The sequence below is a fragment of the Fusarium subglutinans genome (assembly GCF_013396075.1).
Source record: "Fusarium subglutinans strain NRRL 66333 chromosome Unknown NRRL66333_c0000067, whole genome shotgun sequence".
Taxonomy (NCBI): domain Eukaryota; kingdom Fungi; phylum Ascomycota; class Sordariomycetes; order Hypocreales; family Nectriaceae; genus Fusarium; species Fusarium subglutinans.
Window position 1 is genome coordinate 41,799 of NW_023502130.1, and position 20,803 is coordinate 62,601.

General features: G+C 49.6%; 5 protein-coding genes across 5 annotated transcripts; 1 reads left to right on the forward strand and 4 right to left on the reverse strand.

Annotated features, from left to right (window-relative positions):
• Window positions 1-6,055: 6,055 nt before the first annotated feature.
• Window positions 6,056-7,070, reverse strand: FSUBG_6440 (nitrilase; the record flags this gene model as incomplete). The annotated part of the gene is made up of 3 exons (XM_036684639.1): window positions 6,056-6,077; window positions 6,126-6,886; window positions 7,005-7,070. 3 exons carry the CDS (start codon window positions 7,068-7,070, stop codon window positions 6,056-6,058), a joined length of 849 nt encoding a protein of 282 aa, XP_036538009.1.
• A 1,518-nt stretch (window positions 7,071-8,588) lies between these two features.
• On the reverse strand, window positions 8,589-10,556 carry FSUBG_6441 (tpa inducible; the record flags this gene model as incomplete). The annotated part of the gene is made up of 2 exons (XM_036684640.1): window positions 8,589-9,250; window positions 9,299-10,556. 2 exons carry the CDS (start codon window positions 10,554-10,556, stop codon window positions 8,589-8,591), a joined length of 1,920 nt encoding a protein of 639 aa, XP_036538010.1.
• Window positions 10,557-11,317: 761 nt separating this feature from the next.
• On the forward strand, window positions 11,318-14,270 carry FSUBG_6442 (endoribonuclease YSH1; the record flags this gene model as incomplete). The annotated part of the gene is made up of 5 exons (XM_036684641.1): window positions 11,318-11,470; window positions 11,523-11,620; window positions 11,731-11,808; window positions 11,967-13,098; window positions 13,155-14,270. 5 exons carry the CDS (start codon window positions 11,318-11,320, stop codon window positions 14,268-14,270), a joined length of 2,577 nt encoding a protein of 858 aa, XP_036538011.1.
• A 230-nt stretch (window positions 14,271-14,500) lies between these two features.
• On the reverse strand, window positions 14,501-17,291 carry FSUBG_6443 (v-type proton ATPase subunit A; the record flags this gene model as incomplete). Its single annotated transcript, XM_036684642.1, has 5 exons — window positions 14,501-14,673; window positions 14,723-14,902; window positions 14,955-16,967; window positions 17,020-17,098; window positions 17,163-17,291. 5 exons carry the CDS (start codon window positions 17,289-17,291, stop codon window positions 14,501-14,503), a joined length of 2,574 nt encoding a protein of 857 aa, XP_036538012.1.
• Window positions 17,292-17,942: 651 nt separating this feature from the next.
• On the reverse strand, window positions 17,943-19,837 carry FSUBG_6444 (uncharacterized protein; the record flags this gene model as incomplete). Its single annotated transcript, XM_036684643.1, has 2 exons — window positions 17,943-19,282; window positions 19,405-19,837. The coding sequence occupies 2 exons, from the start codon at window positions 19,835-19,837 to the stop codon at window positions 17,943-17,945; spliced, it is 1,773 nt and encodes a 590-aa protein (XP_036538013.1).
• Window positions 19,838-20,803: the final 966 nt, after the last annotated feature.

Genomic DNA, 20,803 nt, shown 5'->3' on the forward strand with positions numbered 1-20,803 from the left:
ATCATTTTAATCACTTTCAGCAGCCATGGAGCCGAATGACTCCCGGCTCTTAATGCGTTCCGAATACACTTTTTAATACACATTCCTGTCGAAAACCATATACACAACGGCTCGGAGCCATCCCTTGCTTCCCAGCAGCAAGCGGAAATTTCAAGGGAAGGGCTTTTTTCTTGGGAACGAATGCACTCATTGATTTGAATGAGTGCCGATTTTCTTACTTTTTTCACACTTGATTCGTGGCGACGCGAAGTTTGTTTTTATCATATTGGGCTCAGCAACGCGGCGTTTGAACATAGACGGGAACCAAAAAAACGGGATTTGTTTTATTTTCTTGTCTTCGGGTTTCATCTTCACAGCAGCGTCCTAGTCGGCTCAGGTCTCGAGTCGTCTCCTCCGGTATCCACAGTCTCCCTCGACTACCAATCTGAACCTACGGCGCCCACTCACGTCAGGGCGTTCTGAGTCGGAATGCAGATCTGGCTGGGATGGGAATGTCTCAGATCGCCTCCAGCACAGCACAGCACAGCACAGCACGACAAGGGTTGACGAGCATACTTGGAGAAGAGGCAGATGACCGAAACCAAGCAGAGACAACAACAAACGACAAGGAAGACCTGACAACGGAGCCAAGAAGATCGAATGCTACGAGGACATATTTTGGAGTTTAATTTGAGCGAGGGTTTCGGATAGGGATCACAAAAACTGGGAACTGGATGGGAAAAGATGTTCATTTTGCATATAGACTTGGGGACTTTGTTTACCTTTTTGCTTTTTCTTGTTTTCGACGTTTACTCTTGGTTCCCACCTTGCTTGCACAGTTTTCCATCTGGCCAGCTTCTCTCGTTTCTTTTTCTTTTTTCTACTGTTACTTTCTATTATTACTGGATACGATCGCTGTTTTGGTTTGGGCTCCCTCGCGGGAGGACCAACAGGAGAGGGAAATGTTGCTGTATTCCCGTGTACTATTTCTGTATTGGTGTACAAGACATGGCAAGACTATTGGAAGAGGATTGAGGAGGGGGAAGAGGAAAGCGATACGATGCTCTGGCCGTGTTGAGAGAGCACTTGGGCTGGACTCAGGATTGATAGAAGATACCCCCTACTACGCGCTTCCCCCTCGAAGCCTCTAGACTGTATAGTATTATTTTATAAGACGGAAGACTTTTAGCTACACAGCGCACGGAGACTACGAGGTGAGAAATACAAATAATGGAAATATTCAATAACTATCATTGGCCTCGAATGCAACATGTGATGTGACTGACTTGACTTGTTGGTATCGCAAGAAATCTATTTTGAGCATTGGACTAAGTAAGATAACCGTTGGTGAGTGAGTTATCGTATACTCGCTGCGTTTACCTCGTTTGGGAACGTCGAGGCGAGGAGGAGAAGACGTAAATCACTTGGTTGAGAGACTGTTTGCTACCTGAGGTATGCTCGAAGCCGTAGTTTGTGTGACGAGCAGGTAGTGGATGACGAACCGGGGAGAAGTTGGAAGATCCCGAGAACTTGGGGGACGTATCCGTACGCAGTAGTAGGTAGTTACGTATGCACATTGTTGTTGACAGTGATCAGACAATTACTTTCTTTTCGTATCAACTACGTGCTTATTACAGAAGAGATTGGTTGGGGTGAAGCGCGCGTACAAAGTGCCCAGTAGCTCTATCCATCTACCTATCCCTTATGTTAGAACTTTACTTGGGTTGGGCTGGAATGTGATGGATGGCTACGTTTTAGAATGGTACTAAGGCAAGGTAGGGACTCAGGGAGGGAATGAATGGTCAATACTCTAGAATCTAGAGAACTTAATGAATGGATTGAATACGAAGAGACAGCCCATTCTACGGATAGAGTTGTACCAATGTAATCCATCGGGAAGGAGAGTACTCAGAGTAGAATGTGTAATTAACACGTTAATTAAAAATGTAATTAATGGATTGGATGTCACTGTAAGTGCTACAAGGTTGAAGCATCGTTGTTGGGTTAATACTCTACCTACCTAGTCTGCCTAGCACAGTAGGTACCCGACCGTGGGCAATTTAGCATAAACGCGCCTCGTGCGAAATTATGACAACAAGCCTTGGACAAGGGGCGGGCATTGATATTTACGACAGAGACGAGTCAGGAAAATGTTGCCTAAAAGCTTCTGATGGCTTCCACCCAAAAATACAAACTTTTTTTTTTTTTTTTCACAGTTGAAACAAAGTCCGACCTTGATTTTGGCGCTTGGGCAATGAATGAATGGTAGCTCGTTAATTGACTTTCAGGGGGGGGGACCTTGACACGCAATGATTCAGCTACTAGGCCTACTATGATGACGATGACGGGAGGGAGGACTACGGATGGCTGATTCCGGCGCTTGGAAAGTCAAAGCGACAGAGTCGAGAGTCAGGAAGGGAGAATAAAAAGTGCTTCGTCATAATGAGAGGGAAAAGAGATGTTGGATGGCGGCTAAGTTTTTGGTGATAGAGATCCTTGCCCTGGAGGCGTTTGAATGTCGCCCGTTTCACAACCGTCAGAGTACCTTATTACCTACAGATAGTAGAGCAAATGTTTGTGGCCAAGCAAGTCTCAGGTGATATTTGTTGGTTGCCCTCAGAAACGAAAAAGAATACATACACCAACGACAAGATCTGAAAAGATAAGGTACAGCAGGCATCACGCGATGCGGAACAGGTCTAGATTCAAAGATGGGCTAATAGAGACTGATTTAACATGCCACTCACTACAATCAATAAGGATTTCACAGGCCCAGCTACAGACTCGCGCTCGGTGACACAAGCAGAAGCAGAAGATTACCAGCCGAGGCTGATTCGTTCCACGTACAGTATCCGTACCTCGCAGTCAAGAACCCGTGTCACAACACTGCAGTACTTGTAAAACAATCAATCGGTGTCTTGTCTCGGTAACTAATTGGAAATAGAAGAAAAAGAGAGACGCCGGTAGCCGGGGGGTACAGATACGAGTCGCAACGAGACAACAAAAGAAGCAACTCATGAGAGAAGAGTCTCGATTGATTGGATTGCGTCGGATCGGATCGACAGGTTGTCTGCGAGGTTGGTTGGGCTGACTACGAGGAGAGAAAAGTTTGCGTTTGAATACGAACTGAAACAGAGTAACAGATCACATCTCAAGAGGGAAAACAATCATGTATTGTATTGTATGTACGGACATGTACTGTTTGACTCAGAAGAAGCAATGATGAGTGATGGATGAATGAGAGAACAAAGCCAACAGCGACAAACAAAACACTTACGATACGAACCAACCTAACAAGACGAGATGAGACAAAAAGGTTAATTACGGTGCCTTGCATATAAAGTGGATGCATGAGGCGTCATAATGAGAAAAGAGACAAACGATAAAACAGATTCAGTTAGTAAAAAGAAACAGAAGAGGAAAAAGAAAGAAAGAATAACTAAGACAAGAAAAGCAATATTCCAGACCGACACCAGAAGAAAAGACAAGGAAAAGACGTTATTTCTTATTTCTTATTTCTTTCTTCCCTTAGTCTGCGCCATGAATAATGAGTGAGCTACTAAATAACTCAGCTAAGAAAACGTACGGAGTAGAGATGCTAAAAAAGAATTGAGTCTAAGTCGATTAACCCCTGAAAATGATATATAGGCTAATGCAAGATGACATTGACAGCTTCCTCCTTTAGGCTGGGGTACAGACACCTTCTCATCCCAAGTCTGCGTCATGTACCGGTACGTACTGATTGTACATGAGTCTTTGCCATCTTGGTCATGGTGAAACCGGGCTAATGCAGCCTGGCTCCCGGGACCGAAGCGTTGGGAAGGTGAGGTGGAGAACGGGTTTTCCTTCAGGCAGGTGCAGAAAAGAAGAAGCAGAAGCGAAAGGAAGGTGCAAGGTGCAAGGGCCTCGACGGGGGAGGAAGGAGGGTGTCGGACGAAGGAAAAATACGAGAAGGAAAAAGGAAGGAAAGAAAACATGGAAGCACCTACTACTCCGTACGCATATTGATTAATCAAAGAGGCGAGACGGGAATCTTGCATGGACATGGAATATCGACAAGGAAAGAGCAGCAGTGCTACAGCAGGAACAAGGGCAGGGCAGGGCAGGGGTCAGCAAGGCGTGTCCCTAGCATACACACAGTGCAAGTACCTAGGTATCCATATCCATAGAGGTAGGTAGCACCCTGACCTCATGCTCGATGATGGTATCAATCGAGTGGATACAATCCAAGCGTTTGTCAAGGTTTGTTGTTTCTTCTGCGACTTTGGAAAGGATGAGGCTGTAATCATTCAACCTCCAAGGCCAAGGGCAGCGGCAAGAAGAAAAACTCAGCAACAAAAAAAAAGGGACCAGGGATACGATACGGTACGATACGATAAAAAACTAGCCCCAATCAAAGACACGATTGAGTTAATGATCGCGATGGTCTACGGATATCCAAAAACTATCACTCGGCATGTGCTTCCGTCGCAACCGCATTGGGTACTAAGACAGCCACTTCAATATCTCAAGTTCAATAGTATTATTAACCGTATTAGCCAGGCAAACATGATGCGAGACACCCAAGAACGTATATTTACATATAGTATAGAACACATCAGCCTTGCCTTGCGTTACAGCGCGTATCATCCTTATCGGAATACCGCCCCGATATACCTTCTCTAAACCCAACACGCAGCAGAAACTCGTTTCACAACGAGGCTGACAGACCGAGAAAATTTTTCTGCCTTCTCTCTCCCGAACCCAGCAACTTGGTAACATCCAAGACCAGGCTGCAACGTCGCAGCACTAAGCGCAAACACCAAGAGCTGAGACCACGATATTCTCCATCCGGGGAGTTGCTGGCAAAGTTGCCTGGTACATGTCAGCCAGTAGCGAAAGGGGGCTCGTGCTAGAGGAAGAAAGAGAAAACTTCTTTTCTGCTTCTATGGAGACATGCTGAACCGAGGCTACAGTATCCCCAGAAGTGGACATGGCCAAAGTTGACAGATCGTCATCTCGGCATTGTTTTTGTCTTCTCCCGTTGCATATGTATACATACTGTCAAACGAACCCATATCCATGCTATATCCTAGCCCATGCTATATCCTAGCCCATGCTATGTATAATCCATGCCTGACCAAAGAAGAAAAGTCTAAACAAAATGGTTCCTGCGACTGAGCGTTTATTTCAGCCTGTCTTCTTCTCGACCCTTGTTCTTCTGCCGTTCGCCTACCTAGGTAGACAGTTCGTCTCTGCCAGGAACTCAACAGCATGGATATGTATGGTCATGTGTCTGTCTCTCGGAACCAGATACCCTTGCTTGCCGTCCCAGCCACCCGGGACTTATTGATGTACAGTGCAGTACCGATCCATTCTGTCGGTCCTGATTCTTACGGGGCTGAGCTTTGGTTTGGCTTTTGCTTTGGCTCTGGTCATGACCAATCTCTCTTGTGCGGGAGCTGGGGATGTGATTCCCCGTGCCCTTCGGCGAGTGCCGTACTGTAAAAGGGTCCAAGCCTCAAGCCTCAAGCAAGGGATGACGATATCGCTTGAGCCTCAGGTGGCAATGACAGGTGTTCCTCGCATGCTAAACCGCAATGGTCGACCGGTGGATATCATATCTCAATATACTTGTCTCACTTCAGGCTCTCAGGGTTCGAAAACGGTTTGATTAAGGTATTCCAAAGAATCAGATTAGATCTTCGGTCAAATGTTTCTGCGCACACCTGATTCAGCAAGCAAGTTGGAGAGATTGCAATGTTCATGTTCTCAGGATTTGTTGTTCATATTATCACAGAACAGAAGTTGTATTGGCTGTAAGATATGAGAAGCAGCTATTTGAGAAGTTGTGGATACGAAACATCACTTAGCATAATAATGCTTCGTGGGCTAAGTCATATGATGATTGCGGCTCTTTAGCATCAGACGATAGTAGGTCTATATCCATATCATCATGTTCAAAACACTTTCCGACAGCCCGGCACTTGGTCAATGGCCGCTGGGAGGCTTCGTATTTTCACACATTGACTGGTTTGGCTCTATATCGATTACTTCTATAAAGCGTTGTAAATCTAATATAGTCTACTTGTCTTGTTTACAGCTCGGGATAGACATCACTGCAACTATTAGCATAGGGAGAACCCACAAATGACAAATCGACTCACATTCGCCTCTGAAGAGGCATCTCCCTCCTAACCTTCTCCAAATGCTCAAGGTCGATATCAACAAACCCAATCTCACCCTGCGCGTCATCCTCTGCAGTCCCCTGCGGCTCTCCCTCTTTCACGCCCTTCAACTTCAGGACTACATTCCCCCATGGATCAGCAACAATACTCTGTCCCCAACTAGCTCGCTTCTCGTTGTGTCTCCCAACCTGTGCTGCTGCAATCACATAGCTCTGTGTCTCAATGGCCCTGGCTCGGAGAAGAGTCTCCCAATGTGCTGCACCTGTTCGGAGGGTGAATGCACTTGGGTATGTGATGATCTGTGCTGGCTTGTTCTTCCATGCGCTGTGAGGTCCTGGCTGTGCGAGTGCCAATCCTGCCTCGGGGAATCGCAGGTCAAAGCAGATGAGGCTTCCAATGCGGCCTATGGGGGAGTCAAACGGTGCTGTAAGGCTTGTTCCAGGCTGCACTGTTGCACTCTCCTTTAGACTGCCATAGTCAAACACATGGAGCTTGTCGTATATTGCTGCATCGTTGATGTCTCCGTTGGCAGTGATATACAACGCGCGGTTGAGAATCCTCTTTGATTGGTCCTGTCCCTCTTCACGATGGTGAATACCCACATGAATAGCGACGCTGTGCTCACGAGCTGCCGCCTGGAGACCCTTTACGAAGGGGGACGTCGACTGCGGCTCTGCAAGTTGCAGTGATGTCTGTCCATCTGGAGCGATATAGTCTGAGGCCTCAGGGAGGAATAGTACCTAGCATGGTTGCGTGTAAGTATACCGTGTGCGCAAGATCAAAAGCCACCCGAACAGAAGTATCGCCGTTTCGGGTATACAATGAGACACATTCCCAAGCTACATAAAGAGGTCTTACAGCTTTGGGCCCTTGGTCATGTCTCACGGTTCCACGAACCGACTGACCCCTTCGAATCCAGATCATGTGTCCCCTTGCGACAACTGACAAGTCGAATCGCTAGTGTCCCATCTCGATCGAGGGATGTAGAGATTCCTCGAGGCTAGACACTCGTCCATGCCCAACAAGACCAACGAGATTCAATTTCGACTCACTTTTGCTTGACCCCGCGCCGCACTCGCCACCAACTTGACACACTGATCCAGATTACCCTTGATCGACGCCGTTGAGCAGATCTGGCCGATTGCCTAGGCCCATGCCGTTAGATACGATAGTCCATACCGGCTCGAAGCAAGGGATCTCTGAATAGAGCAAGACTAGACATAGTGAGGAACTCTGTGAACCAACCGCGATTGCCATGATGATCGCCTCCCGTATCGCCAAGAAAACGAATCCTCCCGAGCGGGTACGAGATCTAGTTATTGGGTGCTTAATTAGTCTCCCTCTCTTTCTCTCTCTCTCCCTCCCTTGTGGCTGAGACTGAATGGGGAAGTACTTGGAGACTTTGAGGTGAGGGCGGGTTTGTCTTGAACTCAACAGAATGTGGCGTTGTCTATGTTTCTTTGTGACAGGTCGATCTGGACCCTTCTTCAGGAATCAATTAAATTGTAGAGACAAAAAGAATTCAACTCTTTTTGATTGTTGATAATTGAAGGGAGGGAGGGAGGGAGGGGAAATGGCGATTCCGCAATAGTTAGGTAGTTGATGGTCCCACTTTTCTAAGCACATCAATCAGACGAAGCATTTGTAATTGACTCTCAATAAGACTCGAAAAGAGGATGCCACAATAAACCTAACAAAGAATCCCTTAAACTTGGGCTAAAGTATATACGTATTTTTTATCACTTGGGGTCAAGGCCTTGAAGTTTTCTTGCCTCCCCTAGCTTATCTAGGTATCTATCGTACCCATAGAAAGGTCAAAGAGCCATTTCTCCCTTGATTCAACATAGGAATGTTTCCATCTCCCAACTCCAACAGAATACTCATCACGAGATCAGCTTAAAGTTAAAACTCAATTTCAGGTCAAGCCAAGTTCACAAAGGGTCTATTTTTTCATGTCTCCCTAGAAGACCTTTTTCCCTCACCTCTCTCCCCAAACTATAACCCTTTTCGCTGAGCTCCAAGCTTCAGAAAAGTAGGGTGAAAATGGCTGAAAGAAAGGCCCAAGAAATACATGGCGCACCCATCTTCCTATGGTGTACGCCTAAACAGCATTGTCGAATTCCCTCAGTCTCAAAAGAATCCCCAATCTTCGTGCCATCAAAAGCTCCCCTCTCCCATTCATTTCCTATAGTGCATGCCAAAAATAAGAAGAACAAAAGGACTGCCTGTCCCCAAGTCATGCCTTTAGTAAGAAAAAAACATAAAACGCCGTGCTAACTTAAGTAATATCAAGCCATGCCATGCACGCTGTGCAGGGTATCTTCTTCCGCTAGCTGATCATCCCTAGCCCTGGCCGTGTGTCACGAAATCTCATCTCACATCTTCCCTATCCCATTACCTCGCCGCATTTTGATAGCTATAGTTTGTTATGATGTGCTGCGCTTATTTGGGGTTCGATGCGTCCAGACAAAGGTACGCCTTTTGAAGCGCCTTGCCTTCTCTTCCATCCCTTTCTAATACTGAAACCCAATCGCGAAGCTGGATATTCCGCCCCTTTTCTTTATCCTCTCTCCATGTGCCGAGTCGGTTGCGGCCCTCGGTAGTCATAGCCATGTTTGCAGGTGCCGGCGCCGCTCCCAGCCCTCCAGGCCCTTTTCCGGCACCCGAAACGTTTCTGGTCGGCGTGCTGGCTCCGCTGCCTCGAGTCATCCAGTCGTATGTCTTGCCCGCCTTCTTTTTACCAAACAGTCCGCCCTTACCGCCGAAACCAGCAAAGAGGCTACTCGTCGTGTTTTGGCTCTGATGACTGTCAATCTCAGCAGCCTTCATCTGCTGGTTCTTCTTCATCTCCTTCTTCGTCATTGCTTTTGGAGCTTCTGGTGCTACAGCACCAGGAGTGCCAGGCGCCACGCTACCAGCACGTGATGTCGTGGCTCCCGAGTCTGGTATACCATCCTTGCGCTTCTGGCGCTTGCGGAGTCGTGCCTCTTCCCAGTCACGCTCCTGTCTAGCAAGGTCCCGCATCGTCGTTGTCATATACGACGACACTTTAGGCAGCTTGACTGGAGGCGCGCCGTTGGTCAAACCAGCTGCGTCGCTGGAACCTGCTGAGTGTGAGTAAAAACTGAACACGCACCGCCGGTTCTACTTACGCTTCAGTGGATTCGTGCTGTCCTCATTCGCACTCTCCACAGGGGTCCCGTCGACACCGTTGACTGCATCCGCTGGCTTCTCAATGGGCTCGAGAGGCTCAGCATACATAGGGGCTGCCGCTGGGGTCCATTCCTCAGGTATATCGCCATGAGATGTTTTTTGCCTATTCGTTGCCACTACATGTGCATCTTCTACTAGTTCTCGGAGTCGCTGCTTTGTGGCAATAGACATCAATGCCAGCTGATCAACTAGAAAAGCATCGTGTGGGATGTATGAGCCGGTTGTGTGAACCATGGTCGAATCTGGGCCTGGAGTCACTTTAACAGTCACCTTTGGCGCAGGAAATTGTTCCGGAAGCCTCATCTTTCCCATAGTTTGACTGTTGTTCTTCAGATCCAAGTTCAGCGCCAGGTGGTGTTCTCGTGCGATTTTGTCCGCCCGCCGATGCAGCAAGGCGACCAACAAAAAAGGATCACTGATCTCCTGTGTCCGCTGAAGTGCAAGTCGCATCGATGACTCTGACCAAGCCCTCTCGGCTTGCTGTGCAGCAAATTGATCCTGTGGTTGATCCGGAACAGACTGGGCAGGCTGATTTGCTGGCCCGGCACCGTAGAAGCTCGACTTTGGCCCCGGTGGCTGGTGTGCAAAACCCGTCCGCGCTTCGTCGAAACCGGTCGCATACAGGTCGTTCATGTACTGTTCCTCAGCCCGAAGGTCGATGCCAGTACCGGCAAGTGAATCTGTCACATCGTATTCGTAATCCTTGGTTGGTCGCTCTGCTGGCCTTTGCGGAGGCCCCATGACCCCGGGGCCAGGAGTTGGGGTCATTAGCTGACCAGGAGTAGGTACAGGAACAGGAGTCATTGTGGCATTAGTATATTGAGGTATAGGCTGCTGTAGCTGCTGGGTCTGCTGAATAGGAGGTGTTGAGTTCGGTCGTACGTCAGGGAGATTAAGGCCAGGCGTTGTGTGCCCGTTGGTGTAGGGTGTGGCATACGGTTGCGGCAGAGCAGGACTTTGCGCAAATGCAGGAGACCCAGTGCCAGCAGGCGGCGTAGCTGTAGCGCCTGGACTCGCGGCGTAAGGAGATGTAGCATATGGCGATTCGGGTTGCGAGGATGGTCCGTCGGTTCGAGCTCGTTTCTGCGGTGGGAGGGCGAAGCTGGACTGCGACGCGGCAGGCGAGGGTGAATGCTGCGGTGGAGAGAATGCGCGAGGCGGCACCTGCATCTGCGTCTGAGGCTGAGGTTGAGCCATGATGAGTTTTCCTGTTCGTGATTGCTTTGTCGGTCGAGAGGCGAGCCCAGGTCGAGGATAAAGAAAGCTGGGAGAAATGCGTGAGTTAAGTGTGTTAGCTCAGCAGGCAGATGAGCCTGTCAAATCAATCGCGACGTCTCCCATCCGACGCGCTCAATCTCGGCGGGGCACTCGGAAAAGCTGTAAAAAGATTCGGCAGGTGGGAGATCCGCTGTTGGAAAGCGCTTAAACTTCGTTTCGAGATGGAGGCGCTGGATATCGTCGTGGGGCGAAGGTGTTAACTCGCTGCGGGTTGGCTATGAAGGAGGCAGCTTCGCCTGTAAAACGGAGGTCGCGTAGTTTTAACGTCACGTGCGCAGAGCCTCCTCCCGCCGTAAAATACGTACGTGTTGGATCCTTAGGTTCCTTTTGAAAGCTAGCTCCTCCACTAATAATAAAGCAAGCTCCCGTCAATTAAACGCCGGCTTTTATCCGTTCATTGTTCACCAAAGAAACGCGTCTGCCTCGTTTTTGCCCGTGCTGCCCGCCTATTTCATTCATTCATTCATTCATTCATTCATTCATCCATTCATTCATCCATTCATTAGCTGATATCGTGACCTGATCTCTTTTGTTATCCCAGCGGCCAGTTGCAGTTTCATTAGCTGCGGACAGTAGCCTTCTATCGGAGAACTTGTGGCCGAAAGCTGCTTCTACTAATAATCTATATAGAACCTCGACGTCGAATGTGAGCTGGACCATAGCTCGGCGGATCTACAACAATGGCATCCAAACGAAAGGCTTCCGCCATGAACGCGGCTGCGGCGGAAGAGCCAGTGGATCCTTCAGATGAACTTATGTTTCTTTGCCTGGGAGGAGGGAACGAAGTGGGAAGGTCATGCCATATTATTCAATACAAGGGAAAGACGGTCATGGTAAGAACAAGTCGATAAGTCTATCGCATACTTGTCTAATGCCCTTTATCAGCTTGACGCCGGCCAACATCCCGCATACGATGGACTCGCTGCACTGCCCTTCTACGACGATTTCGATCTTAGCACCGTCGATGTGCTTCTCATCAGCCAGTAAGCGACCCCCTCTTTCCACCCCCGCGACGATGTACATAGGCTGGACAGGGCGAGGGACGACTTTGTGTGTTTTGATATTATGTGATGTGATAGAACGGATGGTGCAGAACCGACTCGTATTGCCTTGTGCTATCGCGGCCTGTATCGTGCTCGCGTGATGACGACATCCACGACTTTGCTTTCTTGTATGCCAGATCAATACAATACAGTTTGCCCGTTCCCTTACCTTACGCCCTTGCTGTTCGTCCTTGTGATGCCGCCCTGTCCTGAATCGCCAGTCGCCAATATCATCTCTAGATAGCCGGCCATATGCCATCAGAGGATTCCAGCTAATCAGCCATAGTTTCCACATCGACCATGCTGCCTCCTTACCATATGTTCTCGCAAAGACAAACTTCAGGGGCCGTGTCTTTATGACCCATCCCACAAAGGCCATCTACAAGTGGCTCATTCAGGATAGTGTTCGAGTGGGCAATACCTCATCGAATCCTACTACACAGCCAGTGTATACTGAGCAGGACCATCTGAACACATTCCCTCAGATCGAGGCCATTGACTACCACACAACTCATACCATCTCCTCCATCAGAATCACCCCTTACCCTGCCGGCCATGTTCTTGGTGCTGCCATGTTCCTCATCGAGATTGCTGGCCTCAATATCTTCTTCACAGGTGACTACTCTCGCGAGCAAGATCGACATTTGGTCTCAGCAGAGGTTCCTAAGGGCGTCAAGATTGATGTTCTTATCACTGAATCCACCTACGGTATTGCTTCTCATGTCCCTCGCCTCGAGAGAGAACAGGCTCTTATGAAGTCCATCACAAGTATCCTCAACCGAGGCGGCCGTGTCCTCATGCCAGTGTTTGCCCTCGGACGAGCTCAGGAGCTGCTCTTGATTCTCGACGAGTACTGGGGCAAGCATGCTGACTTCCAGAAGTACCCCATCTACTATGCCAGTAACCTTGCCAGGAAGTGTATGCTTATCTACCAGACCTACGTTGGTGCCATGAACGACAATATCAAGCGCTTGTTCCGTGAGCGAATGGCCGAGGCAGAGGCGTCTGGCGATGGAGCTGGTAAGGGAGGACCGTGGGACTTCAAGTACATCCGCTCTCTCAAAAATTTGGACAGGTTCGACGATGTTGGCGGGTGTGTCATGCTTGCCAGTCCCGGTATGCTTCAGAATGGTGTCAGTCGTGAGCTACTAGAACGGTGGGCGCCCAGCGAGAAGAATGGTGTGATCATCACGGGTTACAGTGTCGAAGGCACAATGGCTAAGCAGATCATGCAAGAACCTGATCAAATCCAGGCAGTCATGTCTCGCAGTATGGCGGGCGCTCGTCGAATGCCCGGAGGAGATGGCGAGAAAGTCCTCATTCCTCGAAGATGTAGTGTTCAAGAATACTCGTTCGCGGCTCACGTCGATGGCGTTGAGAACCGTGAGTTTATCGAAGAAGTTGCAGCTCCTGTCGTTGTACGTCTGCCCCCTCTCTCATTCATCACCAAACATTATGCTAACGTTTGTGACAGATTCTTGTTCATGGCGAACAGCACAACATGATGCGTCTCAAATCCAAACTCCTCTCTCTCAACGCAAACAAAACAGCAAAGGTCAAAGTCTACTCGCCCCGCAACTGCGAAGAGCTTCGTATCCCCTTCAAAGCCGATAAGACTGCCAAGGTCGTTGGAAAACTTGCATCGATCCAGCCTCCTCAGAGCATCCATCCTGATCAAAGTGCTGCACCTCCTCTTGTGACTGGCGTGCTCGTCCAGAACGACTTCAAGCTTTCCCTCATGGCGCCCGAGGATCTCCGCGAGTACGCGGGTCTAAACACAACCACCATCACCTGCAAGCAGCGCCTGACCCTCAGTGCTGCAGGTGTCGACCTCGTTAAGTGGGCTCTCGAGGGCACATTTGGCAATATCGAAGAACTCCCCGAGATGCGCCGTGGAAAGAACGGACAAAGCAATGGAAATGGCGATCATATGATCACGGATGGCGAGGAAATGAACCAAGAGGATGCCGATGAAGAGGTTGCTAGCCTCGTTGCGGCGTACCTCGTCATGGGATGTGTCTCAGTCCGATACCGCACAAACGGCGAGGTTGAGCTTGAGTGGGAGGGCAACATGCTTAATGACGGCATCGCCGACTCCGTCATGGCTGTTCTCTTCTCCGTGGAGAGTTCTCCTGCTGCTGTCAAGCGCTCCTCCGCTAAGCACTCCCACTCACACGAGCTACCCGATGTGAACCCTCACCACTCTGCTTCCCCAGAGGAGCGCCTTGAGCGTCTTCTCTGGTTTCTCGAAGCTCAGTTCGGTCAAGACAACGTTGCTCCAGTCACGACCCCCAAATTGCCAGCTGTAGAGGACACCGAAGATAAGATCAAGAAGGACGAGGCCGATGATGCTATGAAGACAGAGGAGGATGGTGAGGATACACAACTCCAGGAGAGACAACAGAAGGAGATTGACAGGCTGCACAAGATTGGTATTCCTGTGCCAGGAGTGTCCATTAAGGTGGACAGGATGAATGCTACGGTTTGGTTGGAAGACCTCGAGGTCGAGTCTAACAACAAGGTTTTTGCAGACAGAGTGAGGGCGGTGGTGGAGAGAGCTGTCGAGGTGACAGCACCTCTTTGGGGATGAAGAGGATATAGCTCCAGAAACGCTCACAGACGCGTACAATAAGGCTTGATTCTATAGTTACAATGGGCATTACGTGGGCAACCTGTCTAACTATCAAACAGCTTGACTTCTAGGTCAGAAAATTTGGCAAAAGCCCAGAGTTTCTAATGTTGCACTATGCTACTTATGATACAATAAAATACCACTGTCTACTGCTATAAAAAAGACAACCTATACGCGAACCCTTCCAATTAACCCAAGTAATCCTTGAGCTCTTCCGACTCTTCCAGTAGGGTGTTAAACGAGAAAGGCGCAAAAGGCCAACCCGCAAACTCTGCAAACTTGGAGAACGACTCGACCCAAGCGAGACGGAGGGAGTGCAACATGGCACTGGTACCCTCCATACAAACGAGAATAGCAATGGCTGGGATATGTTAGTGAAAGATTGAGATGGGGGGATTGGCAGTGCTTACTCAAGAAGAACCACATGGTAAAACAAACAACAATCATGATGACACCGACAACGCCTCTCATTTTGAGGGCAGGGCCAAGAGTCATAGACCAAAGCACAATACTCAGCTGTTGATGAGCGAGAGACAGAGCCCAAAGTCGGAGGTAGGAGGCAGTGTGAGAGACACAGTTCAGACAGAATTCTAGCCATTTGTTAACAAAGTGCAATGCCCGTGAAGATTGGGGACAACTTACCAATTGTGTGAATGACCTGGTGGATCATAACCTCACTGAACTCGAACTCCTCATGCTCCTCACTAATGTTCTGAGAGATCATAGCAACTCCCTCGCCATCTTCGTCGAAGCTGTTGCCGTGGCCATTGGCGTCTTCATCATCGCCGTCCAAAGCACTAACTCGGGAGGTTTCACCTATGCTACGGTAACCCTTAGCGCGAGCACGGCTGTTCTCCCATCGAAGATAGAAAGGCTTGAGGAAGAGGAGGATGGGGACTTGGATGAAAGCCAGGAGCAAGAGAATGACTTGGACAACAGACTGTCCAGCGTACAGCTCTTCGCCCTCAGGAATAGTTCCAGGCTGGAGAAACATGTAAATAAGCATGTTGAGCAGTCCAGGAGGTTGACGGCCAGTGCCCAGCCAATCAACAGACCACTTGTAAACAATGCAAATAACAAGGTAGCCAAAGATGGATTGGAAGAAGATCATGCCAGGGATAAAGTTACCCCAGATGTCAATAGGCTTCTTGAAGTGGCGAGCATTGATGTAAGAGAAGCAGAGTGAGTAGGTCATGTGTGCCCAACCCAGAAGGATACTCATCTTCATCTTCAAACTGTTGCTGAAGAGGAGGTCATTCTCACTTCCGTGCCATGCATAATCCAAACCGAAGGGGTAACGGTGGCCATCTTCCCTCAGAGTGGCAACGATGCTTGTAGTGTTGGTATAGTTCTCGGGCTTCTTAAACTCCCAAGCACTCTCAAATAGAGTCATGGACATAGAAAAGACATCATTGTAGATGAGACCGGTAAAGACAGAGAAAACAGCCATAACCAGGGCAATATATCGGCCGTAGAAGATCATGGCAAACAGCTCGAAGCTGACCTTCTTCAGGGACTTCTCCCAGTAAATCATAGCGAGAGCAGCTGAAAGCATGATGATAGCATGGCCGAAATCACCGAACATGACAGCGAACAGGAAAGGGAAGGTGACAAAAACAGGGATGGCCGGGTTGACCTCCTGGTACGTGGCGGTACCATAGGCATTGACGATAGTCTGGAACCCTTCGGTGATCTTGTTGGTCTTCAGATAAGTGGGCGGCGTCTTGTTTGTCTGAATCTTATTGATAATAGAAGGGACGGAGAGGCCAGCTCTGTTGGTAACGTCCTGAAGGGTCGTCCTGATCAGGGGAAGATCGTTGGTAGGTACCCAGGCTTCGGCAATGAGAGTTCGCCGAGCGCTGTCATAGGAGAAGTTGTTTAGCGCGTTATACACGGCCTTTTCCTTGGCGACAAGAACCATCCAGGCAGACAGCGACTGAGAGATCTGCTTAAGCTCTGCCTGAAGAGTAGCCTGGGTGTTCTGCAGAACGTTCTGGACATCCTCCAGGCGGTTGTTGACCTCGTGGATCTGGTCACGTCGAAGATCGCTGTTCTCGTCCACATTGTAGACATCAGCGCCCATGGACTCGGAGATCTTACGGATCTTGTTGAGAATCTCCTTGCCGTGAGCGAAAATAACGAAGACGTTCTTGTTGATAGCCTCGTTGTTGGTAGGATCGATCAAGGGCTCGGGAATCTCAGACTGGTTCATGTAAAGGTTACCGCGCAGAGTTCGCCAGAGGATACGCTCGAAGGAGGCGACTCTGTCTCTAGCAATGACACCAGCGACGAAGCCAATGTTCATGCCAGAGAAAGAACGCTCAGCATCGGCGCCGCCCTGGTTTTGCTCGATGTCAGACAGAAGAGGAGCATCGTCGTTGTCAGTAGAAGCGCGGATCTCCTCGACATTTCCGTGAGCGCGGTCGAAGAAGCTACCGGCCTCACGCAAGACCCATCGCCACTCGGTCAAGTCGCCCTCACGCTTCTTCAAGGTCTCGTAGCTCTCGTTCAGGGCAGAAACTCGCTGTTCCAACTTCTGGCTTCGCTCGGCAAGCTCGTCGATTTCGGAAGTTGAGGGGGATGCAAGTCGCTCGACGTCGAGGTCCAACTTTCGGAGCGGGATTCCGATCTTATCCATCTGAGCGTAGAAGTATCCTGCAATGTGTTAGATTCGGGCGTTCGTGGTGGATCCCTTGGGATGACGTACGCAGCTGTCGCTCAACATTGTCGAGTCGCCGGATCTCCTGAGTAAAAGTGCGTTGGAATGCGCTGACATCCTCATTGAGCTGTATGATGCATCGACGGATTAGCTTCAGTTCTTGATGCAAGAATTGATGGATTGTTGCCTACATCGCGGAATTGGCAGAGACCAAGCTCGCCGAGGGCCGTAACAACTTCGCGGCCGATTTCATTGGAGACATAGAGCTGTACCATGCTCATGTCCGCAGAGCGGAACGGGGTATCCGGTTTGGGAGCCATGATGCCGTCGAGCACCAAAGCTGTATATATCGTTGAAGTTGGAGCTATTTCAAGGAGCAAGGCACGCTTTGGCGCGGTTACGTCGCAGGAGGCTGTTCTTGCCACGGCACCTGGTTGTTCCGGTTTTAGCTATCACGTGATCTTGTCCAGCCACCAATATCCCGGCGCCACATTAAGCTTTATGCCACACGGGAAAGCTGCGAGATTGATTTGAGGTTAAGAATAGGTTATCGGTATCGATATTATCTCCCCCCTCTTAAACCAAAGATAAGATCGATGGTAACCTCCCCATACCTATTATAAATTGCATAGTCTCGAAATGGTTGGCCATGCATAGTCTAAGTTCTGATATAAAGCAACAACAAAGATTATTTGTTCAAAAAAGTCACATTCACAGCCGAACCCATTGAGATTAATCATTTCATGAAAGTCATTATTGATTATCTACACGTTTTCCTTCGTCATATCCATGCTCCAGAACGCTTTTTTCCATCAATGACTTTGCTTTTATCGCTAATTTTGACCGCTATGCGCCGGGATATCAAATCAAGATGCAGCCCAGATCTACCTATATAATATCAAACCATAACACCTTTAAAAAATGATATGAGAGTAGAGAGATCCTTGCAACTGGTGTCGGAAATTGGCATTTTACAGCCTTCGGCCGAACATGAACGTGCCATACATGCCTCCGACGTCGGCCTCCGCAACCGGGATCTTCCTCATGCCCCAGCTCTCAGCGCCCAGCTTCCACCACCGGGCGCCGCTGTCGAGAGAGGCTCCGTCGGTGTTTAAGCGGACTAGCCAGTAACGGCTTCCGAACTCCTTGGGGGTCCATCCTGCACGTTCAAGGTTCTTCTTAGCCTTGGCCGCTCGCTCGTATGCGCGCTCTTCGAGCTCGATAACCTGTAGCGGGGCGGAGGCGGGGGTAAGAAGTGCGCTGGCACTACCGATGATAGTGTCCAGGTCGGAGATGTCAAGGTATCGGAGACTGTGAGGAATCCACTCCTGGGCTTGGTACAGGAGCTGGTGGATGTCGCGGAGATCGAGGCCTCGGCCGATAGCAAGCTCCTCCAGATGATGGACAAGAGGGGTGAGAAGAGGAATCTGGGAAGGATCCATTCTGCTACCCTTGAGACTCAGCGATCGAAGGGTAGGGGGCAGTCGGGGAAGAATAGCATCAACGTCCGCCTTGCCTAGCAGGAGGTGGCTGCTGGCATTAGTAGCAAGGCTAAGGACTGTGATGGTCTGGGTGATCGCGGGATGAGTTGTGACAAACTTGACAACAACTTCAGAGGTCAACTCTCGACACTTGGCCAAGTTCAGGTGTGTGAGTCTTGCCGTCTCAGGCAAGCTCTGCAACGCCTTGTCGGTCACTCTGGTTCCAGCGAGATCGAGGTGAGTAGCTCGTTCGAGTCGAGGTAGGATGGCCTCGAAGACAGAGCCTGGCAGGTTCAGGCACTTGTGGAACGAAATGCGGGTAAGAGTCAAAGAATCGGGCCACTGAGCCTGGAGGAGGCTAGTGAAGGAATTCTTGAAAGAAGGAGAGGAGCAGCCGCAAAAGTCGATGGCTTGGAGCCGGGGCATTTCAAAGAAGAGCTTCTTGATAACATCGGGTCCAAGATCCTCATCGATATACTCTTGCGCCAGGAACTCCTGCAGGTATGGGGTTAGCTCGAGACATTTGTAGAGGGTCTCGGAAGTCAGGTTTCGAGTCTGGGCTCTCTCGCTTGCAGTAGAGAAGATGGTGGAGGGGTTAAAATGGCTGAAGTCGAGCCGCCGCACAATAGATGCGAGCGCGGGGTACTCAGTGATGGTTGCGAGGAACTTTCGGAAGATACGAGAGTGAGGAATCGTGATGTGACGGTAGAGAGTGTTGAGAGTCGCAGCATGAATAGATCGCGAAGTAAGGAGAAGAGCCATAAGGTCGGCGTTTCGTGGTGTAAGGCCATTGGGAGGGATCTCGATGACGAGAAGGTCGATAATGGCACCTGTGATCGGCATGTTAGTACAAGGTGTGTCATATAATTGGGACCGGGGTTCAGCAGGGTTCATGGTTGATGGTTGATGGCTGAGGAACTGTTTGGCATGCGATGCGCGCAAGTTTACGTACCTAAAACTTCGCTGGGAAGTCTCTCGAGAGGAGAAGATCCGGTCTGGTAGCTGTTGGGTGAAGCCTTCTCAGTGACGGCGGGAGGTGCTGGAGAGCTCCATGTCATGGATAGCTTGTGAAGATCCTCGCAGCTGCGGCTGGCGGATTTGCCCTTGATGGGGATCTGCTTCCATCCGCGAAAGTTGTCCGCGGGGAACCAGAAGCCATGAAGCCGACTGTGAGGCTGCGTCAGAGGAGCCTGAAAAGACGGCTGTGCAATCTCAGCGGAGGGTGAGGGTGATTCATCGAATACCTCTTCCGGCCCTTGAGTGTAGGAGGAAATCTTTGAGCGGGTGAAAGTCTGGGCTAGGCCATCATCGTTCTCTCGGACAGACGAGAAGGACGATCGAGCAGTCTTGTCGCTGTTGCTGTTGGGAGATTCGGGGCGTGACATTTTGGCCTTGAGCAGAGCAGAAAGGTCAAACTGAGGCACCGCATGGTGCGTGGGGCTAAGAGGGAGGGCCATTCAATTAAAGATATAGAGATATGCAATGGCCGACCTCAGCGAGAGAGGACGGAATGGTCAGGTGAGGAATAGTCTAGGGAGGCAGGCTAGGTAGGAATGAGATCGCCAACCAAACGGTTGGCAAAAATATCAGGTCCGAATAAGAAGAATATTCACGAAACAGCAGTGGCGTTCTATGAGCCACCGGATCCGGAGTCTTCTTGCTATACGGTGCTGTCTGTAGGTATTGTTAAGCTAAGGCCGATAGAGGGCGGCGAGAAGCGATGACGAAATGGTTTTTTGCTTTGCGATACTCGGAGAGGATAAGACCAAGAGATAAGATCTAAAGGTCAGAGAATACTTTCTTATCGTCAAAATGATCTGGAATCAAAAAGGAAGAAACAGAGTGACTCGCGCATCAGGGCTCGGGGGGCCTGGGGATAGTTATAAACGAACAAACGACTCCACGAGGCAACTCCATGAAGTTTAGTCTAGTACAACGACCATTTATTATTATGACTAGGACTAGGACAAGGAATGGGTAATGGGTAATGGGTAATGGGTAATGGGTAATGGAACTAGGGACGGGACCTCAATGGGGACCTCATGACGGGGACCGGAGGGTCCAAACGCCAGGGAAAGGGATCCAAGACCCAAGACCGAGACGAGACAAGCAGGACAAGGCAAGATTCAAGGCGAACCCCGAACGATGAGCAACAGTAAGTAGGAAAAGAGGCTAAGGAGCGGCGCCACTGGGGCCAGTCCAGGGACGTTGGTGTTGGTGTTTGGCACCTCATACTCATGCACGGGGCATTTGTTTAGCTTGGGATCGCACAATATTGGGTAATAGAAATCAAAGACTGGATGGACTTTTCGGGTCTGGAGACGTCAGGTGAGCATTCGACACGACACCAT